The sequence below is a fragment of the Vulpes lagopus genome, chromosome 9 (assembly GCF_018345385.1).
Source record: "Vulpes lagopus strain Blue_001 chromosome 9, ASM1834538v1, whole genome shotgun sequence".
Taxonomy (NCBI): Eukaryota; Metazoa; Chordata; class Mammalia; order Carnivora; family Canidae; genus Vulpes; species Vulpes lagopus.
The window spans coordinates 63943108-63962709 of record NC_054832.1 but is presented as its reverse complement, the minus strand read 5'-3'; the positions used below and the strand labels follow the sequence as shown (position 1 = coordinate 63962709).

General features: G+C 36.4%; 2 protein-coding genes across 7 annotated transcripts in view; both read left to right on the top strand.

The window, feature by feature from the left end:
• LOC121498550 (serine/threonine-protein kinase Sgk3) overlaps nt 1-3488 on the top strand; it is a 171263-nt gene extending 167775 nt beyond the window's left edge. For all 6 annotated transcript variants that reach the window (XM_041768557.1, XM_041768555.1, XM_041768558.1 and 3 more), the window contains exon 17: nt 1804-3488. In XM_041768557.1, coding sequence (XP_041624491.1) covers nt 1804-1974 — 171 coding nt within the window. In that variant the 3' untranslated portion in view covers nt 1975-3488. The remainder of the gene's footprint in view (nt 1-1803) is intronic.
• A 9463-nt stretch (nt 3489-12951) lies between these two features.
• The window catches only part of MCMDC2 (minichromosome maintenance domain containing 2), a 34480-nt gene continuing 27829 nt past the window's right edge, over nt 12952-19602 (top strand). The window contains exons 1-7 of the mRNA XM_041769684.1: nt 12952-13045; nt 13139-13269; nt 13340-13399; nt 15659-15854; nt 16526-16648; nt 16766-16870; nt 19243-19368. Of these exons, the coding sequence (XP_041625618.1) occupies nt 12952-13045; nt 13139-13269; nt 13340-13399; nt 15659-15854; nt 16526-16648; nt 16766-16870; nt 19243-19368 (835 nt within the window). The remainder of the gene's footprint in view (nt 13046-13138; nt 13270-13339; nt 13400-15658; nt 15855-16525; nt 16649-16765; nt 16871-19242; nt 19369-19602) is intronic.

The following is a 19602-nucleotide window of genomic DNA, read 5'->3' as shown; positions in this document are numbered from 1 at the left end:
TAATAAAGTAGATGTTTTCATATACTCTGTTCTCAGTACTTGCATCCTTTTATCTAGACCTGCATGGAGCCTGCTTCATAGAACAGCAATTCTGTGAAATAGTACTACTATTTTCCATATAATATGGATGAGTTAACTTAGGTACAGAAAAGGTTAAATAATTTGCCCAGAGTTTAAAGTTGAAGAAATAGAATTTGAGCCCAGGCTCTTAGAAGAGAGAGCTCCCCCCTCACTCTTAACATAATACAGTATTGTCCCTGTCAGTACTAGCCATGAGCCATAAGGGCATTTATAAATATCTGTTAAGTCAAGTAAACGAACATTTGCCATCATTTGCTGAGTACCTTCTTCGTGTCAGATTCTGAGAATTTTATGTATTTAACACATCAGATCCTTTACAACAACCTTAACAGTAGGTGGTACTATTCTTACTTACAGAAGTAAAAAGAAGCTCACAGAGATAGGGTAGTTTATAAAAAAAAAATTAAAGCTAGAATAAAGGAAGGAAGGAAGCAAGGAAGCTAGCAAATTTCAAACCTTAGTTTTACCCCAGAGCCCATCCTCCCAAGGTTACATATAAGAATTTGACAACATTTTTTTATATATACATAAATACAACTTCTAGCATTCTTTCTTCTCTGTGGAGGAGGAATTTCTCAGTTGAGGGATCTAGCATTCTGGGGTTCTCTTGTCTGTGCTCTGCTCTTTGTAGACCCACCATGCTAACTGTATCCTCGTCTTAGAATATCTGCCCTGGATCCTTGTCTGTTCACCTCGGTCAGGCATGATGACCTTGACATGCTAAGGATTCCCTCCCCTTAGAGCAGAGATAACTTAGAGATTTCACATGTTAAGGATTCCCTCCCCTTAGAGCAGGGATAACCTAGAGATTTCAGGGATGAGCTCTAAGAGTGAGTCACTTGAATTAGTACGTTAGTTTTTATCTGCAAATACATTGGAAGGGGAGAGTCCGTTAGCTTGTGTTTGATTTGTAAAGGGAGATTAAGAACTGCTGCCATCGAGTAGCTGCCATGCTTTACTTCCCAGGTGCCCGGCTTCATTCGGTCCCTAAAGCTAAGGTATCCTTACTAAATGCTTAATGGCCTCTGTAGTGCAACAAGAGTTACCTTTCACAGTTTCATTTACAACCCCTTCATTCTTTCATCAAAAGGCTTCACCTACCCAGAGTACAGAAACTAGACGGGCAAGCATTTTATGGAAGCTCAAGTGAAAAGTGCCATCCTGAAAACCTACCTGGACTTCTTTTCTAAATTTAGAAGTAGTGATGGGCAGAGAGAAAAGGAGTCAGTTGTAGGGCCTGATGTTCAAAATATATTTTTTTAAGATTTTATTTATTTATTCATGAGAGAGATACAGAGAGAGGCAGAGACACAGAGGGAGAAGCAGGATCCCTGTGAGGAGCCTGATGCGGGACAGTCAGAACCGGATCTGGGATCGTTGGATCAGGACCTGAGCCAAAGGCAGATGCTCAACCAATGAGCCACCAGGTGTCCCGTGAGGCTCAAATTCACATAGGTGAGGACTCTGTTATGCTAGCCTTCCTCACCCTTGTCTCCTGGCACTTCCAACAAGAACTTTGTTAAAAGGATAGATAACCTCACCTAACTTGTAAACTCTGGAAAGGAAAAGCAGAAATTGTTTCAAAGAAATGGTGAAGCAGGAAGGCATCTAAACTTGCCAGGAATAAATAGATAAATTCATGAAGAGGTTTTAATGAAATACTAAACTAGTGCCGGGCGGGGGAAGCTAAGGTGAATTAATAATGCGTTTTTGATGTTTCAGGCAGGACCAGATGATATCAGGAACTTTGATGCAGCGTTTACAGAAGAAACAGTTCCGTATTCTGTGTGTGTGTCTTCTGACTATTCTATAGTGAACGCCAGTGTACTGGAGGCAGATGATGCATTCGTTGGCTTCTCTTACGCACCTCCTTCAGAAGATTTATTTTTGTGAACAATTTGCCATCCAGAAACCATTGAGCAAATATAAGCCTACAGATGAGACTGAATCTCCTATTTGTGTGAATATTCAAATATGTTTAACTAGTGCCTCATTTTTACATGTAATGTTAAAAACTATGAAAAATGTATTTTCTGCTGTATGCAAGAAAATAGGGCATTTCAAAGAGCTAAGTTTTGAATTAAAATTTGTATTGTTTATTAAGCTTATTTTTAAACAGAAATTTTAAAAGCTGTTGTTCTCAGCATTAACCTATTTTTAGAGAAACTTTTTGCTAATGATGACTGTTTCTCCCACTAAGTTTACACTAACATCTACCCAAGACAGACTATATTTCGACAGCCTATTTCAGTTTGGTTAACATACATTAATGCCTTTGTAACCCTCTACTTTGACCTTTGTTTTCAGATCAGAACTATGCAATTGGTATGTGGTCAAGTTTAAGAAGAAACCACATCTTTCCATGATAAGTCATTGTTTGACATAATCAGTTCTTGGTAGGATTAAAATATAAAAGCATAGTTATTAACACATGGGCTGTAAGTTAACATTTTGAATAAGTGTTGATTCTGCAAATCAAATTAAGAAATAAGGGGAGATCCATTGTTTGTGAAATACCAACTCAAATTTGTGAATTATTTTTTCTTTGGAAGAAAAGTAAAGTCTCAATAGTTAGAAAGTTTAAAATATTCCCAAAGATCTGAAGGGTAATTAAGTACTACTGGATTTTTTTAGGTGATGCCAAAAATGAATGTCTCTATGTCATGTATTTATATTACAAATACATTCTATTTATGTTATTTTTGGTCTTTATGTTAAGTAGGCCTAAATCTCAGTATTTGCTTTTGCAAACAGCTGTTAAAAACTGTTTAATTTGTTAATGAGTGAAAAATATTGAGCTTTCTAGAGTTTTGACCTAATTGGGAATTAAAAAATAGAATAGCAAATTCTTGGTCAGTATAAATAGTATAAATATATATTTCACTACGATGTAACAAAGGTTAAAAATAGTTCAGGCAGATGCAATGTCAGTATCTTTTTTGTCTTAGAAAAAGTATAGGAAACTGACCTTAAAATCATACTAAAAGCCATCTGTGTACTTGTCATTATAAAAGAGAATAACTACAGGAAAACTAAAAAAGAATGCTTGCCTTGGAATTCTGCTTCTTAGAGTAGAGATTTTTCAAATCATGAAGGAGACATTGTGAATATTTAGGGACCAAGTTTAAATGCTTCAGGAGCAAGCATTCTTTCCATGTATTTTATCCTGAGAAAGAAATTACAAAAGCATTTCACACCAATACCCTTTGGCTTAAAAAAGTCCTGCAGAATGGGGGGAGGGGAGTGTGCTTTTGTTAGATTAACAATATTTGCATCCAATACACTGAATCTTCCTTTAGAGGTAAGACTTTAATAGCAACACTGTAAATATTTGGTTTATTTGGCACTACTGTAAGTTCTGCTTTTACACAAAGCTCTTTGCTTATTATAAAGCAAAATAAAAACTAGTTTCTTGTATGATTTTTTTTTTACTCAGCCACTCCTTAATTAAACTGCCAAAAAATTAAAGTGCAATATTGTATATTTTTAAGAACAAATTTAAAATATTATGCTGATGTTTATTGAATCACAAGAAGTACAAATCTTATAGTATAATAAAACTAGCAAAAAAGATTATTAAACATCTAATTCCTGTCATTATTTTAAATTGGTGATGGTTTATAAAAGTTATTATAAAAATGAATTATTTGTATATGTGAAGGATAAAAATATAAAACTTTACCTAAGTATTTGGGCACACATAAAAATTAGATCATCTAGATTATCATAGGCTGACATGTTATTCAGGGAATAAAACCTCTTCCAAGTTTCAAGTTTATTTTTTCTCTCATAGCATGCTAAGTCTTTTAGGAAAAAAAGAAAAGTGTGCCCTTTAAATGGTTAAACTATTTCATGGCTATTGCCAAAATAAATTCAAAGGTCTAAGTGAAGAATCCCTAACATTCTTCATGTTATACATACCTCTTATTTTATTGCATATGGTACAGTGAAGAGCTTCCCAGCCATTGTTACATCATAATACACACTGAAATTTACAAGCTTTTGGTATACCTGGGGAGAGGTGCTAAATGATGTAGAGACAGGAAGCAGATTCTCTGTTCAAAATTTGTATATGCCAGGCATCCCTGGGTGGCTCAGTGGTTTAGCACCTGCCTTCAGCCCAGGGTGTGATCCTGGGGCCCCTGGATCAAGTCCCATATCAGGCTCCCTTCATGGAGCCTGCTTCTCCCTCTGCCTGTGTCTCTGCCTCTCTCTGTCTCTCATGAATAAAGAAAGAAAATCTTTTAAAAAAATTTTTATATGCCCAAATAATTTTTGAGCTTAAGATACTTACAGAGCATATATAAATACTGTTTGGATATAATTTTAGCAATGGTAATCATTTAAAAGGTGATTTAAATGTTTGAAATCTTTACTACTGTAAAATTTTGTCACTATTAAAAACTTCACATTACCAGTTTCTTTTAGAATACCTGTAACTAGTAATTATCCACAGGCATAATATTACAAAACTTTACACATATTTTTTGAGTTGTTCTTTTGTACATCATATATTGTATGAAAAGTGGGAGTATTATAGGAAAAATTTTGGTGATATTAAAATGAATTTTTCAATAAAGTGTGTTGAAATTAGTAACTTAATGCCTCATATATGTAGTTTGGAAGTTAGGTCTATTTTAAAAGTGGGATTTTCTGCCACTTGCCTTTAAAGTCAGTTTTTACTTTTGTTGATTTTTACAGATTCCATATCTCAAGGTAATGATTGTTCATTTATTATGAAAGTACATGCACGAGTTTCATGTGGTTGGAGTGCCTTGAAATGATAGGCCAAGTTTTGAGTGTAAATGAAATCGACTTGGGGCAGGGAATGCTACATGGCTTGATCAGATGCTCAAAAGGATTCACTGCTGTAAATATAATTGGGTTTCCTCTCTACCATTTTTGTTCTTCTTTACTCACCTACTAAGAGAAATTGCTAACTTCCCTGAAAGCGTTCCATTTGGGAGTTTTTTTATTTTAAGCATTTTTGGTGTCTTACCAATATTGCATAATCATCCATTTGTACTCCTTTAAAAACATTCCTTAATAGTTAAAAAGGCCCCTATGCAGAAATATTTATTTTACTGTTCCCTTACATTATGCCCATTTTTATAGAGTTAATTAAGTCAGAAAGAAACATAGCTGTTTCAGAGTATACCTTTAAAATAATTTACCCGAAAAAAATAAAAAATAAAAAAAAATAAAAAATAAAATAAAATAATTTACCCGAAGTCAAGATAGTAGAGAATAATTTAAAGCAATATTACACCAAAAAAGCCTACAGAGACGTATAAACTAAGGTGGTATTTATAGCAGTGAAGTAGCCAAAGGACCCCACAAGGCAGACTGGCTGGCTCAGCGGTTTAGCATCTGCCTTCAGCCCAGGGCCTGGTCCTGGAGACCTGGGATTGAGTCCCACGTCAGGCTCCCTGCATGGAGCCTGCTTCTCCCTCTGCCTATGTCTCTGCCTCTCTCTCTCTCTCTGTCTCTCTCTCTCTCTGTCTCTCATGAATAAAAAAAATCTTAAAAAAATCCTACAAACAAGTTATTTTTACATTTTGTACTGAAAATGATGAACACTGTATGCATCTTAATAGCATAAAACAAAAAAGTTATATCACTCTATATAACCCTCTTTTGGAAGAACCAGACATTTTTGGTAATTTTATTTTATTTTATTTACATTTGGTGATTTTACAAATCTTGTGTTCAAGTGTGACTTGGAAGTTTTTACTGAAAAGTCTCTTTTGCAGGAATATATCTCATAGATTTATCTTTTTTCTTTCTAATATATTTTCAGTATTTTCATGTCATTAAGGAGCATAGATCTAGGGACACCTGGGTGGTTCAGCAGTTTAGCACTGCCTTTGGCCCAGGGCATGATCCTGGAGTCCGAGGATCGAGTCCCACAACAGGCTTCCTGGATGGCGCCTGCTTCTCTCTCTGCCTATGCCTCTGCCTCTTTCTCTGTGTCTGTCATGAATAAATAAAATATTTTTTTAAAAAAGGAGCATAGATCTACCCTTCAATTTTGAGTTTCTATGGGAAAATCTAGAATGAGTTATTAACAATTGTTTTTACAGTTTATTAGTTAACTCCTGGAATCCAGAAGGCTTATATGCAGTAAAACAGACTTACCCAAATAGTCTAATGTGATCTCAGTCTGTTGGACTTCTTCAGTTCTTTCAAGATAGTAGTTAATATAGCCTTGCTTTGTTGAATTTTTCTCTTATGCCTCAGTAATAGGAATAATAATACAAAAATTACAGCCTACTTTGTTAATGTTACATTGATGCTGAACATTAATACTTATTTACTTCAGAAAGATAACCCTAGCTATATGCCTCAATTAGATATCAAAAGCAAAGCTTTAAAAAAAAAAAAAAAGCAAAGCTTTGGGGGGTGCCTGGGTGGCTCAGTTGGTTAAGTTGTCTGACTTGATTTATGTTTTATGTTGTGATCTCAGGGTTATGCGATCAAGTGCCTCATCAGGCTCTGCACTCAGCAAGGTGTCTGCTTGAGATTCTCTCCCTCCACCTACTTGTGCACACACTCAATTTTTTAAAGAAATGCAAAGTGTTGTATTTGTCAAAATTCATATAACTTTAACATTTAGGAGCTGTACATTTGTTCTATATAAATTATACCTCAGTGGGATCCCTGGGTGGCTCAGAGTAAAGTTTAGCACCTGCCTTCGGCCCAGGGCATGATCCTGGGGTCGAGTCCCACATCAGGCTCCCTGCATGGAGCTTGCTTCTCCCTCTGCCTGTGTCTCTGCCTCTCTCTCTCTCTCTCTCTCTCTCTCTCTCTCTCTGTGTGTGTGTGTGTGTGTCTCTCATGAATAAATAAATAAAATCTTTAAAAAAATTATACCTCAGTGAAAAATATTAAAAGGAAAGACAAAGCCATATATAATAAAAAATAAAATTTAAATAATCCATAATACTACCATTTTAAAGTATTTGAGCCATTTTAACCACATTACATATGAAGGAATTCAGGATTTGGAGCCCAAGAAAAACTAAAAGGGAAGAGGTGAAAACAGCCCAACCTGAGCCATGTTAGTGCACAGGAATGCATTACAGAGACTTACATTTACCAGTTCCACCCGTAAGGAGCTTAGAAGTTGCCAAGTAAAAAGCTGAACAGACTGAATCATCAACAACTCTTCTTGGATACAGAAGGAAAGGGAGGACACAGGGCAAACTGCTACCTTCAATACTAGACAGGTGAATATAAGAAGCTGCAACTTACTGGAGCAGAGACTCAGCTACTGCAGGAGCCAGTGCAGTAGTTGGAAAATCTGAGCTAGATTAGCAAATTGCCAAAGGCTAAGTGTAAACAACTGAGAGTTAAAAAGTCCAGGGGGAGCAAGTCATAGGGATCCCCCACAGTTTTGTGAAATTGACCTCCCAGAGCTCAAGCACCTTCTCATAAATATTGGAGGAAAAAAAAAATATATATATATATATAGGAGAAAAGTCCTCTTGTGCTTCCAGCAGAAGGGGAAAAGGGACACATTTCAAAAATGCCAGGGCATTCTGGTCTTCATAACATTCTGGTCTACTGCCTTTAGGAGAAGCTAGTTAAACAGAACCTAACAGAGCCTAATATACAGGAAGGAAAGTACCAAACTCCAGTCAGTTCAAGTCTTACTCATGGGAGAAGGGAAATACCCAACCTCAGTCTATTCTAGCCACCCTGTCTCACCTAATGGGGGAGAAAAAAACTAAGAAATACAGTACAGTTGATAAATTCTCCCAGAAGCATAGGATCACTAAAAGACCTAATCATAGTATTACAGAACACTTCCGCTCACACGGTACCATATCACCACATTTTTAAAGATCTATTAATAGCACCTTCCTTTCACCCACTACATCATGTCTGGCCACAAAGAAAAATTACAAGATATACTAAAAGGTGAAAGCAAAAACAAACCCCACACAATTTGAAGAGAAAGCATCAGAATGCAGTGATTTTGGAATTATCAGACCGGGAGTTTAAAACAAGTATGATTAATATGTTAAGGTCCCTAGGGGTGCCTAGGTGGCTCAGTCAGTTAAGCATCTGCCTTCACTTCAGGTCATGATCCCAGGGTCCTGGGAATGAGTCCCGCATTAGGCTGCCTACTCAGCAGGGAGTCTACTTCTCTGTCCCCTCTCTGCCCTCCCCCCGCTAATGTTTTCACTCAGATAAATATTATCTTTATATATAAATCAAGAGTTGGATGCTTAACTGACTGAGCCATCCAGGTGCCCCTTATGTCTAATATATTTAAAAGAATGTATTCAATGCATAAAAATCTATTAGGTTTTACTGGATTTGGTTGACATAACGCTCCGTTATTACTTTGTCATAGCAATGAATTGTTACGGTGAAATCGTTGTTTTCACAGACTTCAAAAAAAAAGACTTCAAAATTCAAGACTTCAAAAAAAAAAAAAGCCTTCAAAATATATGAGTACTTTATTGTGAATTGATTCTCCTTTAAAATATAAGGCCCATCACCAGACCATAGCCTGGTTTTTCCCATCTAAAATAGTATTCATAACTACAGAAATGCTCCACAAGACAGTTTTAACATCCTTTTGCTGTTACAAGTTAATTTCTACTTCAGCAAAGCATTTTCATCACCTCATCACTAACAAAAATCATATTCCCCAAGAGAAACAAACTGAGTTGTTTTGTCAACCCTAGTAAATGTTAAAAAGAATGGTTTCAATTTCTTTTCCGTAGAAAGTGATCCAACACTCCACTCCCTGGGTCCTCCCCAAATCACACAATACAATGGGACTGATAATTGCACCAAGTAATTCTAATGGAGGATGAGTCAGCATAAGTTTTAAGGTTTTTTTTGGCAACAGCTTTATTGAGATTTTTTTAAAACACCACACAATCTGCCCATTTAAAGTGCACATTTGGGTGGCTGAGTCAGTAAAGTGTCTGACTCTTGATTTCAACCCAGGTCATGATCTCAGGGTTGTGAGATTGAGCTGTGCATCAGACTCTGCACTGGGTGTGTAGCCTGCTTAAGATTCTCCCTCTGCCCCTCCCCTCCTTTCTCCCTCTCTAAAAAAGTTTAAAAACAAATAAATAAAGTGTCTAGTTCCCTGACTTTTAGTTTATTCAGAGTGGTGCAACTATCACCACAATCTATTTTAGAACATCTTCATCACCTCAAAAAGAAATCTTATGTGGTTAGATAAACAAAATGGTATATATACATACAATGGAATATTATTTAGTCTTGAAAAAGAAGGAAATTTTGTTATGCTACAATATGGATGATCCATGAAAGGAAATTTTGCTAAGTGAAATAAGCTAGTCGAAAGAAATAAGTACTATAGGATTCCATTTATATGAGGTTCCTAGAGTAGTTAAATTCATGGAGACAGAAAGTGGAATGGTGGTTGTCAGGGGTATCAAGAAGGGGGTAAGGATGGGGAGTAAATAGAATTATTGTTTAATGGGTACAGAATTTCATTTTATTTTGTGTCATATATATTTTACCACAATTTCATTTCCCCTCAAGTCTAAACCACTGATCTACTTTGTCTCTGTACAGATTTGTCTATTCCAGGTATTTCATTAAGATGGAATCATATAGCATTTGGCATCTTTTAAGATTTTTGTTTATTTATTCATGAGAGACACAGAGAGAACGAGAGGCAGAGACACAGGCAGAAGGAGAAGCAGAGGGAGAAGCAGGTTCCATGCACCGGGAGCCCGACGTGGGACTCGATCCCGGGTCTCCAGGATCACACCCCAGGCCAAAGGCAGCGCTAAACCGCTGAGCCACCGGGGCTGCCCAGTATTTGGCCTTTTATATCTGGCTTCTTTCACTTTGCACAGTATTTTCAAGGCTCATCCATGTCGGTCGAAGCATGTATTAGTACCTCATTCCTTTCTAAAGCAAATAACATTCCATTGTAGGGATATACCGTTTTATTTAACTATCAGTTGTTTACAATTTCGGCTATGAACGTTCCTGTATACGTTTTTGTGGGAGCATAGGTTTTAAATCCTTTCATTATCTATGTATAATAGAGAACGTGTGGCATGGCCTTGTTGGATCTTAGAGTAACTCCGCGTCAGAGGTAGTCCCAAAATATTTCCCAAATTGCTTATATTTTGCATTCCCAGCAGGAGCGTTTTCAGTAAATTAAAAACAAAAGAAAGGGACGCCTGGGTGGCTCAGCAGTTGAGCGGCTCCCTGCAGCCCAGGGCGTGATCCTGCGGTCTCGGGATCGAGTCCCTCGTTGGGCTCCCGGCGTGGAGCCTGCCTCTCCCTCTGCCTGTGTCTCTGCCTCTCTCTCTCTCTCTCTCTCTCTGTCTCTTTCTGTGTCTCTCAGAATAAATAAAATCTTAGAAATAAATAAATAAAAACAAACAAAAACCCATATACACCCCTGGCCTGTGAAAACAACGAAAAGCAACTGTTCGTATCTAGCTTTCTCCCATTTCTGTGCCTCACAGAGAGGGAGCGACGGTAATTTAACTAAAGAGGGCGGAGGAACGGGCCGGGTACCCGCCCGATGGGGGCGGAGTCCCAGCAGCCCCCGCGCCGCCAACGGTGGAAAGGTGCGCGCATGCGCGCGAGGTCTCGCTGGGAGCCGGTCTCAAGGGAGCGCCTGACTGGCGGGCTCGGTGGGTGAGGCGCCGTGTGGGGCGTGTTCGCTGTTGGCCTAGGGTTCCTGGTTCCAGAGGCTGCGGAAGGCAGTGGGAGAGCTTCTGGATCCCAGGGTGTGAGGTCGGATTCGCTGTTATCCGCTTTGTGAGGTGTTTTTCTGCTGAGGGGCCAGGGTGAGGAGACGAGACTCGCGCCTGTTCGAGGTGAACCGGCCCTTGAGTTCTTTGGAGTGTGGGAACGCTTGTAGAATTTTGTCCCCGTTCTCTTATTTAATGCGTTTACGCAGGCTTCCATGTCGATTTCCACTTTCCCCTCCTCAAAAGTGAAGCCACTCCCAGGACCTCTGCTTTACACAAGTGACACCGGGGCTTTATCCCTCGCTTTTTTTTTTTTTTTTTTTTTTTTAATGCTGCTGGCCTCCAAGCTGTGATTTACGTGGCCCTCTTCCTTGTATATATCGGTGTCAGGGTTTACAGTATCTCACATGAGCTTTACGTTATTTTCCTACTCCTCGGGGTTCCATGTCTCCATTAGAGCAGCAGCATCCACCCATCCTGAGAACACCCCCAGGCTGATCGCCAGGTCCAGCGTGACATCTTCAAGAATCTAGAATCCATCCCCTCTAGTTCATTTCACTCCTTATGCCCTGGATTGGACCAGACATCTATCTCTCAGGACTATTTCAGTAGCTAGAAACTGATTATCTTTAACTCTCTATCCAACCCATCTTCCGCACTGGCAGCCGGCATTGATTACCAACATAAAAATCTGACCATGTTTCCCCTGTTAAAGACTTTGATGGCTTCTTTTTTGCCTATATAATCGTCATGGACTTCAAACACTTTAATAATCTGATTTTCACCAATTTCATTACCAGTAGCCTCCCTTCATTCAGTCCCAGAAACCCTATGTTCAAATGAAGCACAGATGTGATGTCCTGAACACAACATACACTTTAAGATCATTGTATCTATGACCACTGAGGAACTCTGAACTTTACCCCCCGTATAATAGCAAAAAGGACAAGTCTCAATTACGTTTCTTTGGAAAGTGACCTGAATTCCAAATAGTAATAAGGACATGGATTCAATACTGTAGGTCTGAAAATTGGGGTAACAAGGGATTACCCCATCTTTGGAAAAATTCTGTTTTCACCTCTCCTCCAATTAGTGAAATCTTTATCAAATGTTACCTTTAAAGTAGAATTCATTGTTTTTGCTCTATGACCCATTGTATTAAGTCAAAATGTCCTATAACAAGAGAAAATATTATGACCCTAACACAAGGATGATGCCATTTTGTGAACTATTTGATATATCTTGTTTCTTTTGTGCTCTTTAGTACATTAATATTTCTTTTATAGCAAGTAAGTTATAACTTTTTTACATATCTCTCATCTCTCACTGTACTCTTTGTGAACAGTAGGACTCATTTTACTCATCTTTGTATCCCCGGTGTCTAGGACAGTCTGGTATCTAATAAATAGTTAAGTGCCCAATAAATACTTGATGATGAGTAAATGTGATGGTCATTATCTCCGACTTCTCTTAATTGGCAGCTCCATGAAGGCAGGATCCAATCTTAACCATTTTATCCCTAACACCTGATACAATTGGTATTTATTGTTTCCAATTACTGTTTGCTGTCTTTAAATGAATTTGACATATTCATTCTCATTACCAAGGTTTAATGTGTTATGTTGGATCTGGAACTAAGTCCTTAGACTTTTTAGGTTAACTACATTTTACTTAGATTGAATTTTTGAAACAACTTTTACCACTTTCACTTTTTAATAAACAAGCTCTGCAAGAGGACCTCATCATCAAGTATTTATTCCAACAAGCATTTTTTGAGAACACCTACTCTGCAAAGAGACAGTTGAGGCTCCTGTTCTTAAATTTGCAATCTTGTGGAGAATAGTATGACCTACTGTCGATAAAAAATGTTATTTGGCAAAAAAAAAAAAAAACCCACAAAGTTTTGTTTCCTTTTGGGCAGGAATTTTTTTTTGCAGGGGGGGGGGGGCAGGAATTTTTTTAATTTGAAAATATTACCTCATTTCACTGTCAGTCTTATGTTGAACAGTTGTGAGGTTTTATTAGAGATCATGAATTGAAAATTCTAATTTATTTTATTTCTAGGTAGTCTCATCTTTTCTATGCATTTCACCACCTGTAGTCTTTACCAGCCAGTAGTTTAATCACTTAGTAATAGAGAAGAATCATTAACCAGAAGAAAATGTCAAATCTAAAAATGAAAGAGGCAGCCCTGATCTATCTTGACAGAAGTGGAGGCCTCCAAAAATTTATAGATGATTGCAGGTCCTACAATGGTATGTTCAACAAAGTGACTTTATATTTAAGAAACTTTAAAATAAATCCCTACATGTAACTATCCGCATTTTTATATTTGTGTATCTTTACAGACTCAAAACAAAGTTATGCTGTGTATCGATTCAATATTTTAATAAATCCCTCTGATATTACTGAATTGGATGCTGAACTAGGAAATCACATTTTACACCAGCCTTTAAAAGCTGCTCAAGTTTTTCAATCAGTAAGTTAAAGAAAGAAATAATTTTATGCCACGTGGAATTTTTGGTAACTTTGTTTGTTTGAAATCACAGGTCTGTTTTACTGCTGTTAAGACTCTCTCATTAATTGGACAATTACAGACTGAAACTCAAGTAAGTTTTACTTAAATTTAACAAAGAAACCTAAGGTAAAAACTTGATAATTACTTGTAAATAAATATTTTTGTATTCATACTTTTGTTCATTAAAAAAGACTACATTTCTTCAGAGTTCAACACAGTATCTTAAATACATATCTTTGCTTCTTCTATTATCATAACATTGAAAATTTTTATAATAAAACATTTCAAACATACCCCAAAACAAAGAGAATAATACAGTGAACCTCTATATAGCTATCATTTAGATTTAATAGTTTATAATATTTTGCTATACCTGCATCATCAATTTTTTGCCAAAATATTTTAAAGCAAATCCCAGACATCCTAATGATACCCCCTACAGCCTTTAGTATCAACTTCTAAAAGTTGCAGACATTTTTCTTATATAACCACAGTGCCATTATGACCCCTTACAAAATAACAATTTTTTTGGTACCATCTAATATCCGGGTCATATTTAAATTACCCATTTGAGCTCTCAAGAGTGTCTCAAAATTGATTTGTTCAAATCAGGATCAAAACAAGGTCTATGCATTATAATTAGTTATTGTATCTTATTAAACCTCTTTTAACCTAGAGCAATTTCTTCCCTCTTCCTTTTTTATTCCACTGAGTTTTTGAAGAAACTAGTTAATTGTTCTGTACAATGTTTCATACTCTGGATTTGTCTGATTATGTTTTATGGTATTTATTCTTCCATACCCCATATTTCTGGAAAATATAAATTGGCTGTAAAAACTTGCTTAAATTCAGATTCAACTCAGGACACCTGGGTGGCTCAGCAGTTGAGTGTGCCTTCGGCTCAGGGCATGATCCCAGAGTCCCAGGATTGAGTCCCACATCGGGCTTCCCGCGTGGAGCCTGCTTCTCCCTCTGCCTGTGTCTCTGTCTCTCTCTCTCTCTGTGTCTTATGGATAAAATTAAAAAAAAAATTCAGATTCAACTCATTTTGACAAGAATAAGTCATACTTATTGTCATGTATTTTATATTGCACTACATTAGAAATACACTGTTTTTCCACTTTTAGTAATCCCAGAATTACTGATCAGTGGGTTCTGGTAATGTCGGTCTGATCTCTTCAATATATACTCTCCCATCAATATTCACCTAATCGTTTTTGCAGCCACTGATGGCCATTACCTAGAATCCATTATTTCATTAGAGGTTGCAAAATTGTGATTTTTCTAATTTCAGCAACCTTTCTGAATTTATTAGTTGAAGTTATTCTATAGCAGAAGTTTTCTCTCATCAACTATTTGGTCACCCTGAAATACAGTTTGTACCTGAAAGGGAGAATAAATGGTTGATTCTTTCCATTTATAAATTTTCAGAGAATAGGGATCCCTGGGTGGCGCAGCGGTTTGGTGCCTGCCTTTGGCCCAGGGTGCGATCCTGGAGACCCAGGATTGAATCCCACGTTGGGCTCCTGGTGCATGGAGCCTGCTTCTCCCTCTACCTGTGTCTCTGCCTCTCTCTCTCTCTCTCTGTGTGACTGTCATAAAAAAATAAAAATATATATTTAAAAATTTTTTAAATAAAAAAATAAAATAAATAAATTTTCAGAGAATAATGAATTGAAATCTAGGAGCCTCCAATAATGACCAATAATTTTCTTGGTTTTGTTTTTCCTTTTTTTATTATTATGAGTAACTCATAAATTTTAAAATATTTCTAATATATTTCAATGAATCTTTGTCACTCTTTTGGATATTTATATTATTGTACTTTTGATCATTGGGAGTCCCTTAGAGTTTGCTTTTATGTCCTTTTGGCACATCCCATGTTTTAATTTTTTTGTAGCTCCCTTGGTTTCTGGCACACGGAGGTGCACGAGGTCCATCTGGTATATCTTCTGCCCCAGACCTGCAGTCAGTCATTTCCCTTAAGCAGCCTTGGTTCCTTTTGGTGAAAAATTATATTTAAGAGATCACAGTCTGGCACTAAAAGTATTCATTAGTATTAGATTGTCATTGTTTTGTAGGTCTTTTCAGTGTCTTGTTTTATAGCCAGGAATTTGTGGTTTTAAAAAAAAATAATTCATAATAATATTTTCAATTAAAATGTAAGATTTAAGGGGTTTACATCTTTAATTTTATATTTAAATCTTTTTTCTTATGCTTAAATTTTGTTTCCTAATAACAGTAACAAATCATTTACTTGATTTACTCCACAGATATACTTACTATAGTGTAATGCAAGTCCAGTCGGATCTGCAATTTTTATTAATACCATTTTTTACATTCTTATTAGATTAATATAGTGCTGAAGTTAACACATTTACCACAACTGCGAAGTTATAGTCTCGATCTTTGTGAGTTTCCACTTGATTATGCATCTCAAAGATTTTATATGATGCAAGGAATTGTAATTTCAATGACAACTGTAACCAAGTATACACAAGGTGCAAGATTTCTTTGTTCGGATGAAGCATGCCCTCTTTCAAAAGGTAGATACAAAAATGTAAAATCAAAACGTCAAGCAATTTATTGTTTAATCCTAAATCGTGTTTACCATTAGTTATGAAACATTCATAGAGTAGAAAGAATAGAATAAAACTTGGTATTTCATGTTTATAAGTTCACTTTGCATAATCTTGAAGAGTGCATTCTTTTCTTTCCCTACTATCTCGGATTGTTGAAGTACTTGTTCTCACACATTGTTTCATGACTGTTCATGCTGTTACCTCTCCCTGTAATGTCGTCTCTCAAACCTTTGGCTTAACTTCACTTCAGTCCCTCTCCGGACATCTTTTCCATTCATCCCCACTTCTCATTGGGTTGGATGCCATTCCTCTCTATGCCACGCTAAATGAATACCACTTATTGAAATTATCTGTTTCTTATTGCTGCTGCTTTTTTTTTTTTTTTTTTTTTTTTTTTTTTTTTTTAATTTTTTTTTTTATTATTGCTGCTTTTTGAAACTGTATGTTTAAGTATCCATATCACTAGTACCTTGGCATAGTGCCTGGCAAGAAATAGCCGTGTAATAAGTGTTCATTGAACTGCTCTGAACCCATATGCAAAATTGAATTATACTTTGAATTAGATTAATTTTAAAGGACTGAAAATGGATAGCTAAATCTAAAATCAAATTTAGCTTACCTTTGTTTTCTTTCAGGATTTCAGTATATAAGAATGCATGTGCCTGGTGCTACAGAATCTGCAACAGTAAGAAATGACTTTCTGTGTAATCTATGTTCATCTTCGCTTCAAGAAGACAGAAAATTTAGAGTACTTGGTGGTAAAAATGCATTTATATTTTGTAATTACAAATTTTAAAATAGTGTTTGATATGTTAATGTGGAAATTCAATTAAATGTATATTCAAATAACTATTCTTTTTGCTGTTTGCCTTAAGATAAACAGATAGTTGAAATAATCACAGCAAAGGCACTTCAGGCTTTTAAAGGATATTCTAACAACCAGCCATTTAGGTTTCAATCTCTTACAATTTTTCTAAGAGGTAAGTAAGTTTTGTATGAACTAAAAATCAATTGCTCTAAAATATATGAAATATGTAATTGATTTGTTTATAGCCATGTATTATAAATGGTGCTTCTATAGCTTAAGAATCACAGGCCTCTTTTTGAGTGTTTTAAAGAGTCATATTTAGCTAATATATCAGTTATTAAGTCATATATCATTAACTTAAAAAGGTATTAGCACCTGCTATGCTCTAAGTACTGTGCTAAATTTCAGGGATACAATAATTTATGGTAATGGTCTCCCATCATTTTATGTTGTATATTATGTAAATATTGGGGTTATTTTATTTATTTTTTTAAAGATTTATTTATTTATTTGAGAGAGAGAGTATGTGCAAGCAGAGGGAGGGGCAGAGGGAAAGCAGACTCCATGCTGAGCAGGGAGACCAGACATAACCTGAGCTGAAACCAAGAGTCAGCCTCTTAACCAACTGAGCTGTTGAGGAGGCCCTGGAGTTATTTTATAATGTAAATTCCATGAAAGTAAGGAATTTTTTTTTTTTTACTGTACATAATAAAACCTCAATAAATATTTGTTTAAAAAATGAATGAGTTGTGACATATGATTAACTGTTGAGAACTGCATGAGTAAAAACCTGTGAGTGGACAGAGTCTGCCATGGAGGAAATCATTTTCGGTATCAATCACCCAGGGAAGGGTGAATCTTCACTGAAAAGCTGGAACTGTGAAAATGAGGATGGGGCTCAGCCTCTTTTCTTGGGTTGAATTTGGAGGAGTTAAACTGTTTAAAAAGAGAGAACTTGGATGTCAACCATGTATAAGAAAATTAAAAAAAAAAGAAAAAGAAAATCAAGAGATAGGGAAGTAGAGACCCAAACAAAAACTCTTTCCACCATGGCCTGACAAGGATGAGGCAAGCATGTAAGCACAGATGATAAAAGGTAATTTTTATATAGCACTAACTGTGTGCCAGGCACTCTTACATATATTAACTCAGTTAGTCACAACCCTATCAAGTAAGTTCTATTGTTATCTCAATTTTACAACTTGGAAATTCAGGCACAGAGAAGTTACTTGTCCAAAGTCACATAGCTAAATATGTGGCATAGTCATGATTCAAATTCAGGCTTTCTGGCCTCAAAGCCTATGTTTTTTTTTTTTTTTTTTTAAGATTTTATTTATTTATTCATGAGAGACAGAGAGAGAGAGAGAGAGAGAGAGAGAGAGAGGCAGAGACAGGCAGAGGGAGAAGCAGGCTCCATGCAGGGAGTCTGACCTGGGACTCGATCCCGGGACTCCAGGATCACACCCTGAGCCAAAGGCAAATGCCCAACCGCTGAGCCACCCAGGTGTCCTTTTAGTATCCGTTTTTTTTTTTTTTTTAAAGATTTTTTTATTTTATTTTATTTATTATTTATGTATTATAGTCACAGAGAGAGAGAGAGAGAGAGGCAGAGACACAGGCAGAGGGAGAAGCAGGCTCCATGCACCGGGAGCCCGACGTGGGACTCGATCCCGGGTCTCCAGGATCGCGTCCTGGGCCAAAGGCAGGCGCCAAACCGCTGCGCCACCCAGGGATCCCTAGTATCCGTTTTTAAGATAAATTTTGAGGGATGCCTGGGTGGCTTAGTTGGTTAAGTGTCTGACTCAATTTCAGGTCAAGTCTTGATCTTGCCATCCTGTGCTCAAGCCCCGCATTGGGCTCCAATGCTGGGCATGGAGCCTACTTAAAACAGTCAATCTATCAATCAATTTTGAATTTGTGCAAAAGCTTTGCCTAGTCTGTAGATGTGAAAAGGAAAATCTAGCATAGTGCAAGAAGGTAGACTTTGGAGATAGGCAGATCTAGATGTGAGTTTCAGTTCTGCTATATATTGTTTAGACTTGTACCATTTACTTAACTTCCCAATTTCTTCAGGTACAAAGCAGGAATAACAATATCTAATAGTTTTCAATTAGATAATATGTGTAAAAATACCTTGTCTATATTGTAGGCAGTGAACAATACTTATAAATTATTTTCTTCTCAAATTATTATGTATAAGGGAATTTTTATTAACAGTTTTTGTCATTTAATGAAAAGATGTTTTGTCTTAAATAGAATGATCTTTTTTTTCCTTTAGTTATATTAAAGGAGACTATCTAGTTGCTATGTCTCATGCTTCTTGAGGTTAACTCGTCATTGCCTATAAATATAAAAACTTATCAGCAATAAAATTGCCTCATTTTACACTATTAGTGCTACTCTGTATAGATACTGTACTAAACAAAGGTAGATGCTTTACAACCAGCTTGACTACTGAGTTATTAGTTCCAGATCTTAGAACCATATGATCATGTAAAGTTTCATTTAGTGAATACATATTTTCTTTGTGTTTACTAATCTTAGATGAATCAGTGGGTAAAATGAATATAGGAAGTGAGTATAAAATTATTGGAATTCCAACCTGTGTAAAAACTTCACAAACTGCTGTCTGTATAGAGGCAAACAGTATCATTTTTTGCAATCCAAAAGGTAAGAAAATTGTTAGTATCCTATATTAACAGATATTTAAATTTAAGTCCATGTGTTCAGGAAATAAGTATTTGCTCAGGAAATAAGTATTGCTGGACACTCTTCTAAGCACTAGGTACATAGTTGTAATTAGGGCAATCAAGGTTCCTACTTTTAAGTCGTGGTAGACAATCAGTAATCATGTAAACTAATCAACAAGACGATTTCACACAATAAATGCTTTAAAAGAAATAA